The 14,413-nt window shown below is 41.8% G+C and overlaps 1 protein-coding gene across 1 annotated transcript in view; it reads left to right on the top strand.

Moving 5' to 3' along the window:
• Nucleotides 1–578: 578 nt before the first annotated feature.
• LOC126089978 (solute carrier organic anion transporter family member 74D-like) overlaps nucleotides 579–14,413 on the top strand; it is a 111,708-nt gene continuing 97,873 nt past the window's right edge. Inside the window, exon 1 of the mRNA XM_049906951.1 lies at nucleotides 579–986. Within this exon, the coding sequence (XP_049762908.1) occupies nucleotides 716–986 (271 nt within the window). The 5' untranslated portion in view covers nucleotides 579–715. The remainder of the gene's footprint in view (nucleotides 987–14,413) is intronic.

Raw genomic sequence — 14,413 nt, 5'->3', positions numbered from 1 at the left:
TGCCCACGTGACAGCTTTGCTCAAAAATGGCTCTAAGCACGACGGGACTTAACATCTGAGGTCATCAGTCCCCTAGACTTAGAACAACTTAAACCTAACTAACCGAAGGACATCACACACATCCATGCCCGAGGCAGGATTCGAACCTGCGGCCGCAGCAGCAGCGCGCTTCCGGACTGAAGCACCTACAACCGCTCTGCCACAGCGGCCGGCGACAGCTTTATCCTGCTGCTTGGAAGTAAGTTGAGAATCCCATCTTGATTGTCGAATACGCTTCCTCTTTCAATTACTAGTTTCCAAAAGCTATACAGAATAGTTTGAATGGGTCGATGAGTCATTCCACATGTAAGATCTCCACTTTTGTGCCCTATTTCGTCATTTGGAATAAGCTTCAAGGTTACTACTGTGTTAGCTCCTGTGACATCAACGCCTTTCACGGGAAGATGCAGTATCTCGCAGGATTTGTTGGCACCACACGCAGAGGAGATCAGTGCCCCGTTATCTCCTACCGTGCGTCGACAACCGACAACGCGGTATAAGAACGGTGTCAAAGTACCTCGGGCTCTCTGCTGCTCCACTTGGGAACCACGCCTACACCGGTCCTCAGCGAGACCATGGACGTCCGCTGCCTGTGATCACCCATTTCATTGTGGCACAAGCAGCAGCATTCCGTTAAAGGCCTCTCCCACTGGTTGCAGCTTTCCCTGTCAGGAGAATGGCAGAGCCGAATGGAGCCACCAAGAAACGGCCGGCCGAAATGACGGCCGAGGAGGAGGAACAGCTCTACCGTGACCACCCCCTCACCGACGACACAACGTGCGGCTACGGTCCACTGCGGTCCGCCTTCCTGCAGAAGTTCGCCAACAAGAAGGCCTTCGTCTTCCTCAACGGCATCGTGGGGTGCATCCTGTCTGCCACGTTTGCCTACTACAACGGCACCATCACCACCCTGGAGAAGCGGTTCAAGATACCCAGTCGCAACATAGGTAAGTAGACGAGGACCGTTGTGTTGCAATAGGTCTCTCGTTCAAGTACAGAGGCATACATATGAGTGTTCTCAGTTTCTTCGCACGTTCTAACGCGTTATTAAGTTACTTACAAAGCTCGAAATCTGGTACAAAATCCAAAGAGTTCCTGGTTATGTAAAGTACACCGGCGGAAAGGCACAATAAATACCTTCGCTGCGCGATAACAATGATGATGTTACCGACAACAGTGACACGAAAGCAATGATAATAAATGCGGTTTTCTAAAATTCCTTCATCAAAGAATCATTTCACCCCCATCGACGAGCAAGTCGCTGAAGCGGCGTAAAATCGAAAGACTTGCACCCGGCGAACGCTCTACCTGACGGGAAGCCATAGTCACACGGTATTTACATTTTTTTTACCAAACAAGGCGAAGTAAATATTCCAAAATTCTAAACAAGAATAACTGCCAAAATCAATAATTTAGAAGTAGATGTTCTCGGTGTAACAAAGCAGCTTAAATAACTTAATAAAGGCACATCCTCCGGTCCTGCTTGTATATCAGTCAGATATCACAGGGTGTGCTGATACAATCATATACAACCGATCTACATCCACATCTCCATCTAAGTGTTTACTCTGCTATTCACAATAAAGTGCCTGGCAGAGGGTTCAATGAACCACCTTCAAGCTGTCTCTCTAACGTTCCACTCTCTAACGGTGCGCGGCAAAAACGAGCACTTAAATTTCACTACCTCCCCTATTTCGAGATAATACAAAACGAGCTGCTCTTCTTTGTACTTTTTCGATATCATCCATCAGTCTTACCTGATTCGAATCACACACCGCACAGTAAAACTCCAGAATAGGGCGCACAAGCGTGGTATAAGCAGTCTCTTTAGTAGATCTGTTGAACCTTCTAAGTGTTCTGCCAATGAATCGCAGTCTTTGGTTTGCTCTACCCACAACATTATCTACGTGACCATTCCAACTTAGGTTATTTGTAATTGTAATCCCTAAGTATTTAGTTGAATTTACAGCCTTCGCCGGCCGGGGTGGCCGAGCGGTTCTAGGCGCTACAGTCTGGAACCGCGCGACCGCTACGGTCGCAGGTTCGAATCCTGCCTCGGGCATGGATGTGTGTGATGTCCTTAGGTTAGTTAGGTTTAAGTAGTTCTAAGTTCTAGGGGACTGGTGACCTCAGAAGTTTAGTCCCATAGTGCTCGGAGCCATTTTACAGCCTTCAGATTTGTGTGACCTACCGTGTAATCGAAATTTAGCGGATTTCTTTTAGTTCTCATGTGAATAACTTCACACTTTTCTTTATTCAGGGTCAATTGCCACTTTTCGCAACATACAGATATCTTATCTATATCATTTCGCAATTCGTTTTGGTCATCGGATGAATTTACAAGACGGTAAATGACAGCATCATCTGCAAACAATCTAAGACGGCTATTCAGATTGTCTCCTATGTCGTTAATATAGATCAGGAACAATAGAGGGCCTATAACACTTCCTTGGGGAACGCCTGATATTACTTCTGTTTTACTCGATGACTTTCAGTCTATTACTACGAACTGTGACCTTTCTGATAGGTAACCACGAATCCAGTCGCACAACTGGGGCGATATTCCGTAGGCAAGCAATTTGGTTGGAAGACGCTTGTGAGGAACTATATCGAAAGCCTTCTGGAAATCTAAAAATATGGAATCAATTTGTCATCCCCAGTCAATAGCACTCATTACTTCGTGAGTATAAAGAGCTAGTTGCGTTTCGCAAGAACGATATTTTCTGAATCCGTGCTGACTATGTGTCAATAAATCGTTTTCTTCGAGGTTCTTCATAATGTTCGAATACAGTATATATTCCACAATCATACTGCAAATCGACGTCAGCGATATGGGCCTGTAATTCAGCGGATTACTCCCACTTCCCTTTTTCGGTATTGGTGTGACTTGACCAATTTTACAGTCCTTAGGTACGGATCTTTCTGTGAGAGAGCGGTATTATATAAGTGCTATATATGGAGCTATTTTGTCAGCATACTCTGAGACGAACCTGACTCGTATACAATCTGGACTGGAGGCCTTGCCTTTATTAAGTGTTTTAAGCTGTTTTGCTACACCGAGGATATCTACTTCTATGTTTCTCATCTTGGCAGTTGTTCTTGACTGGAATTCCAGAATATTTACTTTGTCTTCTTTTGTCAAGGAGTTTCGGAAAGCCGTGTCTGATAACTCTGTTTTAGTGGCACTGTCATCAGTGACGTCACCGTTGTTATCGCGCAGTGAAGGTATTGATTGCGTCTTGCCACTGGTGTGCTTTATGTATGAGCAGAATCTCTTCGGGTTTTCTGCCAGATTTCGAAACAGAGTTTCGTTGTGGATATTATTAAAAGCATGTCTCATTGAAGTACGCGCTATATTTCGAACTTCTGTAAAACTTTGCCAGTTTTGGTGATACGCATGTTGAAAGACCCATACCTAAAGACTGGAAAGTTGCACAAGTCAAGAAAGAAAATAGGAGTAATCTGCTGAATTAGATACCCACATCACTAACGTCGATTATCAGTATGAATTTCGATCATATATTGTATTCGAACATTGTGAATTATGTCGAAGAAAGCGATTTTCGACTAACATCCCACCTGGATTCAGAAAATGTCGTTCTTGTGAAACACAAGTAGCTCTTTATTCTCACGAAGTAACGAGTGCTATTGACAGAGGATGTTAAGTTGATACCATATTTTTAGATTTCCGGAAGGCTTTTGACACAGTACCTCACAAGCGACTTCTAATAAAATTACGTGCCTTTGGGCTGTCGTCTCAGATGTGAGACTACATACGTGATTTCCTGTTAAAAAACTCACGGTTCGTAGTAACTGACGGACAGTCATGGAATAAAACTGAAGTAATTTCTGGCGTTCCCAAAGAAGTATTATACGCCGTGTATTGTTCCTTATCTACATAAACGATTTAGCAGACTATCTGAGAAGCACTCTTAAATTTTTAGCAGATGATGCTGTCATTTAATTTCTTACAAAGTCATCAAATTATAAAAACAAATTGCAAAACGATTCTGTTAAGATATCTGCCTGGTGCGAAAAATAGCAATTGAATCGAAATAATGAAAAGTGTGAAGTCACCCAAATGAGTACCAACAGGAATCCGTGAAACTTCGGTTGTACGAAATGGAAATGGTGTAAGACTATTGCTATGCGCTTATTAAAAGACAGTAAGAATTAAGGCTGATAACAGCTGAACGCTCCAGTTTGCAGCGAGCAGCAGGTTTCATTAAGGAACAAGTTGTCAGGTTCTTTGACAGACTGGGTCAGCTGATGGACAAGTTTATAGCGCATAACACCCTCTCACTGACGACACCCCTGCGGTGATCCGCTGCAGTCCACCTTCCTGCGTATCTACATCTACATTGATACTGTGCAGATCACATTTAAATGCCTGGCACTTGTTCGCCAAACAGAAGGTTTTCGGTTTCCTCGATGCGATCGTAGGATGGAATAGAATTAAAACTTTTTTGCAACAAAATGGTTATTTAAACATTACAGTTTTCATGTCCGATGCAGTCCTCCAAAAACTTAAACGCCCCAAGCGCTATGGGTGAAAAAAGGTATTAAAAGATCAGTTATATTCTTATGACATAGAGTTTTATAATTATGTGAAGTAACATGTGATACTATTGTTTAGCGGCAAGAATGTTCCAAAACAGTATTTAGAAAGTCTACGAATCCTGTACTGCCCGACTTTCCTCTATGCCTCCTTTCTTCTAAACTACTCTGAGGGTCTCCAGCACAGTGGAACTCCAGACAGCACGAATATACGAAAATAGTTTACGGGTTACTTACAGAATGAAGCTTTCACTTCATACTGGTGGATATAAAGAGGAAAGTATTTCCAATCACACGGGATCAACGTGAACGCTACCAACAAATTTTCTGAGGATTTGAAGAACCTATGTTACTAAACGGCTAAAACGGTCACGCGGTCACTAAATCACAGTTTCAGATTGCCTCTCTAGCAGCTTTCAGGGGCAACAATTCTTTTTTTTTTTTTCAAATTTTCTGACATGAGTGACCAAATCTAGACGTTTTAAATGCTGTCATAATCTACTCATTAAGAGGAATAATGTTACGTTAAACGTTTAACGCAACAAGTCAAGTATTAAAGTTGGAAATCGTGTTTGTGTCTTGAGGCAGAGTAACACTCGACACGCAAATTTCCCATTCCAGTATTTGAGAATATGAGCACTTGGCAACTTCCAACTAACATTCTCGCCTCTTCTTGAACACTTTAATACACATATTGGAATTATTCTTATTTTACCTGACTTTCACCTCGCTTATTATTAACCATAGGCACAATTTTCTTTTCGGGAACGGCCTTTCCACAGTGGATACACCGGTTCCCCTGAGATCACCGAAGTTCAGCACTGTCGGACCTGGCCGGAACTTGGATGGGTGACCATCCAGGCCGCCATGCGCTGTTGCCATTTTTCGGGGTGCACGCAACCTCGTGATGCCAATTGAGGAGCTACTCGACCGAATAATAGCGGCTCCGGACACAGAAAACCATCATAACGACTGGGAGAGCGGTGTGCTGACCACACCCCCTTCCTATCCACATCGTCAATTGAGAATGACACGGCGGTCGGATGGTCCCGATGGACCACTTGTGGCCTGAAGACAGAGTGTTAATTTTCTCTTCACTTTCTTACAGGGTGACTAATTATAATCATTAATCAAGCCCGGCAAAAATTCTTAGAATTCAGTCATTCTTTTTTCTCAATTTCCTGTCTTTGCGACAGAATTTTGTGGCATTCTCCAACCCTACTTCGGTTAGCGAGTTGGAAGCAGCTACTTAGCCTGCTATATAGTTGTGTACAATGATGGAAATAAGAAAGATCCTAGCAATAAGGACATTTGTGTAAAAGGCTTAACACCGGTTTCTGCACGGACTGGCAGAAAAAAGGTAATTTCATGGTCGTTACTAGCTTTCACTCCTCTGTGTAAGGCTTAATTACTCTAATGTAAACCTCGTGTACTTTACATTGCTTCTACTACATACTTCCGTCCCCCACTGGTGGTGTTGGCCACTATTTTCTCTTCTTACACCAACAATACCTTTTAAAAAATTAAATGTTTCCTATATTGACTACTGGTCAGTAAAGAACCTACAAAATTACAAAAGGAATTACCTTTACTACGCTGTTGGGTTTTTTTTATTTTCTTTACATTGTTTCGTAACTTGGTATCTTATAAATTCTGCCTCAAAATACTTCCGCACGTGTGATGTATAGCGTAGTACTTTAATAGACTGACTCACAGGACCATATACAAGAAAGGCCTTTGGGTGTGGAAATCTTATCACTTCCCAAGCTCCTTGAAATAAATGAGAAAACTTTCCTACTTCTTTATGGAGCTTGGAACTTCTAGCATGAGTCTGTAATATAACTTTATCTCTTACGTGGAACAAAGGATCTATAGCTATTTCGTTATATCTGTCTAAGTCTCTGCTGAACACTACTTTTTTATTTAAGTTCCATCTCGGTAATATATACATCAAAAACGTTTTGCATCACATCGGTTCCGAGAGTTCCGAAACCTGTACAGAAAATTGGACAGAGATCAACAATAACATCATTTCTGCTCTTTTTATTGCTCATGAAAACCACACATTGCATGTTGTACTACCATACATTAGGACCTTCAGATGGTGGTGTTCCAGATTGCTGTACACACCGGTAACTCTAATACCCAGTAGCACGGCCTCTTGCACTGATGCATGCCTTTATTCGTCATGGCATAGTATCCACAAGTTCATCAAGGCACTATTGGTCACGGGGATTCCACATAGATCCCTCAGAGTGGTTGGTGGGTCACGTCGCCCATAAACACACCTTTTCAATCTGTACAGGTATGTTCGATAGGGTTCATGTCAGGAGAACACGCTGGCCACTCTAGTCGAGCGATGTCGTCATTCTGAAGGAAGTCATTCACAAGATGTGTACGATGGGGGCGTGAATTGTAGTCCATGAAGACGAATGCCTTGTCAGTAAGCTGCCGATATGGTTGAACTATCGGTCGGAGGATGGCATTCACGTATTGTACAGCCGTCACGGCGCCTTCCATGACCACCAGCGGCATACGTCGGCCTCACATAATGCCGCCCCAAAACAGCAGCTAACTTCCACATTGGTGCACTCGCTGAACAGTGTGTCTAAAGCGTTCTGCCTGACCGGCTTGCCTCCATACACGTCTCCGACGATTGTCTGGTTGAAGGCATATGCGACACTCATCGGTAGAGAAAACGTGACCCCAAACCTGAGCGGTCCATTCGGCATGTTGTTGGGCCCATCTGCACGCTGCATGGTGTCGTGGTTGCAAAGATGGACCTCGCCATGGACGTCGGGAGTGAAGTTGTTCATCATGCAGCCTACCGCGCGCAGTTTGAGTAACATGACTTCCTGTCGCTGCACGAAAAGCGTTATTCAACATGGTGACGTTGCTGTCATGGTTCCTCCGAGCCATAATCTGTAGGTAGCGGTCATCCACTGCAGTAGTAGCCTTTGGGTGGTCTGAGCGAGGCATGTCGTCGACAGTTCCTGTCTTTCTGTATCTCCTCCGTGTCCGAACAACATCGCTTTGGTTCACTCCGAGACGCCTGGACACTTGCCTTGTTGAGAGCCCTTCATGGCACAAAGTAGCAATGCGGACGCGATCGAACAGCGGTATTGACCAGCTAGGCATGGTTGAACTACATACAACACGAACCGTGTACCTCCTTCCTGGTGGAATGACTGGAACTGATCGGCTGTCAGACCCTCCCTCTCCCCCCTTTGTGTAAAGAGCGCTGCTCATGCATGGTTGTTTACGTCTACGTGCTGGTTTAGTGACATCTCTGAACAGTCAAAGGTACTGTGTCTGTGATGCAATATACATAGTCAACGTCTAACTTCTGAAGTTCTGGGAACCGCGGTGATGCAAACCTTTTTTTTGATGGGTGTATTATTTTGTCGTAATTGAGTACAAACGTACTTATATTTGGGCATTATGTAGTGATCTATTCCTCAATAATATTGTTTGGTTACTATTCAGTATGGCATTACTTTTACACGGGCTTTATTTCCTGCATACTGGTCTTTTCTTTGCCCTTAGTTTACCTATAAAGAGACGGATAGTCGAAGAAACTACAGATAGTAGATATAGGATATTAGAGGATATCAGTGGAGTATGGTGGAGTATGGAAAAACAACCATATACAGAAGAGTGGAAAAAATTGAGGAGCTATTAGACGACCATCAGTTTCGTGTTAGGAAGTGTGCACCAGAGAGGCAGTTCTCATGTTGCGGATGACTGAAGGAAAATCAAGACATTCATAGCATTTGTGGACTTGGAAAAGCGTTCGACAGGGTCATATTATGCAATATGTTCGAAATTCTGAGAAAAAGTGGGGGAAAGGCGGGTAATGTACAATACGTACAAGAAACAAGTGGGAAGGGTAAGAGTGGGAGACCAAGAACGAAGGTCACGGATTAAAAAGGATGTAAAACAGAAATGTAGTCTTTGGCTCCTATTGCTCAGAGCATACATCGAAGAAGTCATACGGAAATAAAAGAAAGGTTCAAGAGAGAGACTAAAATTAGAGGTTAAAGGATATCAATGATAAGATTAATTGATGGCATTGCTATCCTTTGTGAAAGTGAAGTAGAATTACAAACTCTTTTGAATGGAGTCAACAGTCCAATGACTACAGAATACAGATTGAGAATAAATCTAAGAAAGACGAAAGTAATGGGAAGTAGCAAAAATGAGAACAGCGAGAAACTTAACATCAGATTTGGGGATAAAGAAGCGGATGAAGCTAAGGAATTATGCTACCTAGACAGCAAAAGAACCCGTGACAGACGGGGCAAGGAAGATATAAAAACCAGACTAGCACTGGCGAAGAAGCCATTCCTGGCCAAGAGAAATCTGCTAGTATCAAATATAGATGAGGAATAAATTTCTGAGAATGTACGTTGAGAGCACATAATTGAATGGTAGTGAAACATGGACAATGGCAAAACCGGAATAGGAGAGAATCGAACTGCGCGGAGTGGCCACGCGGTTAGAGGCGCCATGTCATGGATTGCGCGGCCCCTCCCGCCGGAGGTTCGAGTCCTCCCTTGCGTATAAGTTAGTTTAAGTTAGGTCTAGGGACAGATGAGCTCAGCAGTTTGTTCCCTTAGGAATTCACACACACGCGCGCGCGCGCACACACACACACACACACAGAGAGAGAAAAGAGTATCGAAGCATTTGGGATGTGCTGCTACAGATGAATGTTGAAAATTAGGCGGAGTGATAAGATAAGAAGCATGAGGTTCGCTGCAGAAGCGGCGAGAAAAGGAACATATGCATAACAGTTACAAGAAGAAAGGATAAGACGTTAGGACATCTGTAAAGACGTTAGAAAATAAGAGAGAAGGAAGAAGAAATGCACCAAACGGCTCTGGATCCTGTAATCTCCATGTTCACTCAGAGTATGAACTCTTTGAGATTACATTCGAGATCTAACCGGATATCTCTACACTTCACATTCTTCCTTCTCTTTGTCCAGTTTCGTGAGACACTCCTAATGTACTTAACCACCCTTATGTAAATTATCAAGTGTACTACAACCTCCTGTTTGAATCTTAGAAAACTACAAAATCAATGGCTACCGCTTTCTACCCGGGATTCTTTCTTCCAATTAGACAAACCTTTTTCTCGCTTCTTACCAAAAGTGAGTTTTACTCTGTTAATGTATTTCATGGCTTCTCATCTAGTTATATTTGCATTTGTTCCAGTACGTAGATTGTCTTTATATTTTCCGAGACCATTGATAAGGTTTAATCTTAAACTGGGAAGATTCTACTTTGATTTCTTTATGTCATTACGCAGCTGCGCTTTGTCAGCTCGAGATTCATTACCGTGGAAGTGGAGTTGAGCACCAACCTCGAATATCTTCTCAGAAATCTCTAACTTCAAAACTAAATTACCATTAGATGTTTGCTCTGAGCTCTTAGTAGTTACTTTCTCAATAACAGCATTATTACTATTAAATGTTATCTCAGAGATCTTATCAGGCATATGCTCTGAAATCTGATTAGATAATTGCTTGGAAAGAGCCTGAGAACCATTAGATATTTGTTCAGATATCTGAAAAGATATTAGCTCAGAGATCTGCATTTTTAAATCTCTATTATTATTGGAAGTTTGCTGAGAGAGTTCGCTTTTCAAATGTCTTATTTTCTTTTCGCATTTCTCTTCGATCCTTTTCAAGTTATTCTCTTAATTCTTTGAACATCTGGATTCTACCTGATTCCATTTTTAATTAATATACTGCACCATGCGCTAACAACAAATAAGACAAATATCATTCTTGTCTATCAACGCGAATTACTAATACCCATAACAGTCAAGATTACAAGAAACAGCTCTTTGCACTTCAGTAATAAAAGTCGCTGCCGGTTTGAAAACGACTCACCGTTATATTTTACTACTGCGGTGAGTTGGTTTCACGATGCCAATGACCGCCACCCTGCTGCCTCCGAGTCGCCGCAGTCAGGTGGACTGCCGACGGTTGCTCTCTGTCGGATGCCGAAGACCGTAGGTGTTGCCTCGTAGGCGCCCGCTGCCCACGACTGCTGGCGATGCCTCGAAGTCGCCTGCTTCCCGCACCGACGTACTCGTAGATGCTGCCCTGCCGACGCCGTACGTGGGCAGCTAAACAGCACCTGGACAAATTTACGATTACTGAGGAAGCGAGAGGTTTCTCGCCCTCTACAGACTTTTCGGCGAACTCGGCCTTCCCACATCGGCCAGTCAGTCAATATTCTACAGTACTCTTCTCTTTTAGCGACGTCTTGTAGACGTTAGTCGCCACGAAGAGGTAGCGTTATTTGATTATCTCCGGTTCTTTTACTTTGGAGTTCTGGCACCTTGGTGACAAGCTGAGGTATCCCGTCCCGATGCTGGCAGCGATGACGTCCTCCACTGACTACGTTCTCTTTCATTTGATATAACTGTCTTCAATAACCCAGAGAGCCCGGGCGTTGTATTCTGATGTGGTAAAATGTTGTTCTCTTTCTTCAAATGTCTTCATTCGTTGATATTAATGACCGTATTAATCCCTGGGACCACACCTCACATGAAAATTTCTTCGTAATTAATTTATGTCTCTCCTCATGGAAAAGGGATTCATATTTATGCTTATATACAGGAGGTTCATTTAGTATGCTTAGTTGAGAAGCTGCTCTCTTTTAAATTTCTGATAAATCGTAGTCGTCACTACAAAAGTGACACATCGCGTCGTTAAAATTCGATCGACGACAAAACTACTTAACACTTATGCTGCATAACAACGAAATAGATATCATTAAACTGTTATCTTCTTAAATTTCAGTTAATATCTGCGATGAGAATGTCAGATTTATTACGCCATAAAATTCCTGTGTCCACTTTCCTGTGTCCCACTTGCCTCTAATCTGAAACTGTTAATGAGTAAGCCTCACAGATTCTATAGCTGGGCGTAAAGTCGCGTAGGCGCACTGTTCTCTGACTAGTTTTGGATGACCACTGAGATGAAATTTACGTACGAGCAATAAAATGAAACTATTTTGTTATATTGCTCGAAGATCGTCACTCTAAAAGAGGTTAACTTTCTCCTTCTAATTTTTCAAAACTTTCAGTCTCACGCTTCTTCGCAATTCGATTACACTTTCACTACAAGTTACTCTGTGCATCATATTGCAAAATTTAATGGCTCACTAATAATTTCAGAGTACACAAAAAGTTAAAATTCACGTTTTATATCCTCTCTACTTCGGTCATTATCAGTTATTTTATATCCAAAACAGCAAAACTCTTCTATTACTTCTAGTACCTCATTTCCTAATCTAATTCATCGCCCGATTTCATTCAACTACATTCTAATACACTTGTTTTGCTTTTGTTGACGTTCATCTAGTATCTTCATTTCAAAACACTGTCCATTCCGTTTAAATGTTCTTCTAGGTCCTTTGCTGACTCTGACAAAGATTTTATTTCTTTTCCCTGACCTTTAATTCCTACTCATCACTTTTCCTTGGTTTCCTTTACTGCTTGCTCGACGCACAGACTGAATAAAATCAGGGGTAAGCTACACCCCAGTCTCACTCCCTTCTTAACAACGACTTACCTTTAACGAATTTAGACTTTTACAACTGTCATCTGGGCTCTGTACAGGTTGTATAAATTTTTTCGCTCTTTTTATTTTACCACTGCTACCTTCAGAATTTCAAAGAGTGTCTTCCATTCAACACTGTCAAAAGCTTTCTCTAAGTTTACAAACTCTATAAACGTAGGTTTGCTTTTCTTTGACCTAACTCCTAAGTAATTCATAATTTCAGTATTGCCTAGATTGGTCTTATATTTCTCCGGAACCCTGAGGTCTGTTTCTACAAGATTTTCCATTCTTTTCTAAATAATTAGTTTCAGTACTTCGCAGCCATGACTTATTAAACTGATAGTTCGTTGATATTCACACCAGTCAGGGTCTTATTTCTATAGAACTGAAAGGGTTACATTCTTCTTGAAGTCTAGGAGTATTCCCCTGTCTCACGCATATTGCACATCAACTGCAAAAGTTTTATATTGCTTGGCTGCCCCAAGGATGTCAGTAGTTTTGAGAGAATGTCGTCTACTCCAAGGGCTTGTTTTGTCCTAGGTCTGTCAGTGGTTTTCCAAATTCTTCTTCCAGTATCGTATCTACCACCGCGTCTTCATCTGCTTCCTCTTCCCTGTCTATAACATTGCTTTCGCAACTCCTTTCTAGATTACCTCCACCTTCCAGCTTTCCCTTTTTTTGCTTTTTACTGGTTTTCCACTTGATCTCTTGATATTAGTGCAGCTGCTCTCTTTTTTCTCCAAAGGTATCTTTGATTCTTTAATTCTTGCCCTAGTTATATATGTGGTTCTATAGATATGCATTTGCTTTTTGTCATTCCTGCCGTCTATTTTACATTTTTATTTTCTAGACGTCTGTATTCCATTTCACTTGCTTCATTTGCTGCATGTTTAAATTTTCTCCTTTCATCAATTAAATTCAGTATCTCCTATGGTATCCAATGATTCCCACTAGGCCTTGTTTTTTATCTATTTTATCCTCAGCTGCCTTCATTATTTGATTTTGCAAAGCTATCGGTTCTGCTTCTACTGTTTTTTTCACCTATTTCAGTCAATCGTTGCCTGATGCTGTTTTCAATCTCTCAATAACCATTGGTTCATTCGATTGATCCAGGTTCCATCTCCTTAATTTCCTACTTCGCTCCATTTTTTTCAGTTTTGATCTAGAGTTCATAACCAATAAATTATCATGACCAATGTCCACATCTGCCGCTGTAAATGATTACAGTTTAAAATCTGGTTTTCACCATTATAACTGATCTGGAAACTTCTAATATCCCCAGATCTCTTCCTCACACACATCCTTATTTCATGATTCTTAAAGTAGGTCAGTTATGATTAAATTATGCTTTGTGCAAAATTGTGAGTACCCTGTATCACTGTTTGTCTTTCCCTTCCTTGTTCCACTCGCAAACAGACCGACAAAGACGACGTCTTTATACTTTTGTACGAGCCCTGATTTCTGTTATCTTGTCTTACGCGAGATGTATGTTAGTAGCAGTGGAATCGTTCTGCAGACTATCAAAAATGTCGGTTCTCTAAACTTCTTGAACAGTGTTTTGCGAACAAAATGTCTTCGTCCCTCGGGGATTCTCAGTTGAGTTCAAAGATCAGTACCGCAACACTCGCGTCTTGATCAAATAAATGTAAACCTAGGATCACGTGTCTGAATTGCTTCGATGCCTTGCTTTCGTCCGACCTGGTGGAGAACCCAAACACTCGGACAGTATTTAAGAATAGGTCGGGCAAGTATCATCCTTTATAAATGAACTACACTTTCTTATAATTAAATGTTTACTCATACGAGTGTTCTATAGGCGGTCTCAGGTCTAAACTTTCCTAGAATTTTCAGAATAAACCAAAGTCGGCCATTCGCCTTCCATGCAACTAATCTTACGTGCTCGTTCCATTTCATTTCGCTTTTGTAACGTTTGAAACGTCCCCTTAGAGATAAACCTCTTACGTTATTTGATTTTCAAACAGCTGAGCAGAAGTGAACGTACTCAGACATTTCGCTCTTTACCTATTCTGATCAACACTAAACCGAAACACAATATTTTTAGCGCAACGCAAACTGACTTTCAGTAATCCCTACAAAAGAATGGCCCTGACTAACATTAACCTATACCTTTCACAAATCATTCACCTCACAAAAATCTTCGTTACTCGAACTACTGCAATACAGCGAGCGCCACTAATGCCAGCTAAAATAAAAGATTCAAACTACTGAAGGCACTAA

This window comes from Schistocerca cancellata, chromosome 1 (assembly GCF_023864275.1).
Source record: "Schistocerca cancellata isolate TAMUIC-IGC-003103 chromosome 1, iqSchCanc2.1, whole genome shotgun sequence".
NCBI classification, from domain to species: domain Eukaryota; kingdom Metazoa; phylum Arthropoda; class Insecta; order Orthoptera; family Acrididae; genus Schistocerca; species Schistocerca cancellata.
The sequence above is the reverse complement of the archived record's forward strand: the minus strand, read 5'-3'. Positions and strand labels throughout refer to the sequence as shown.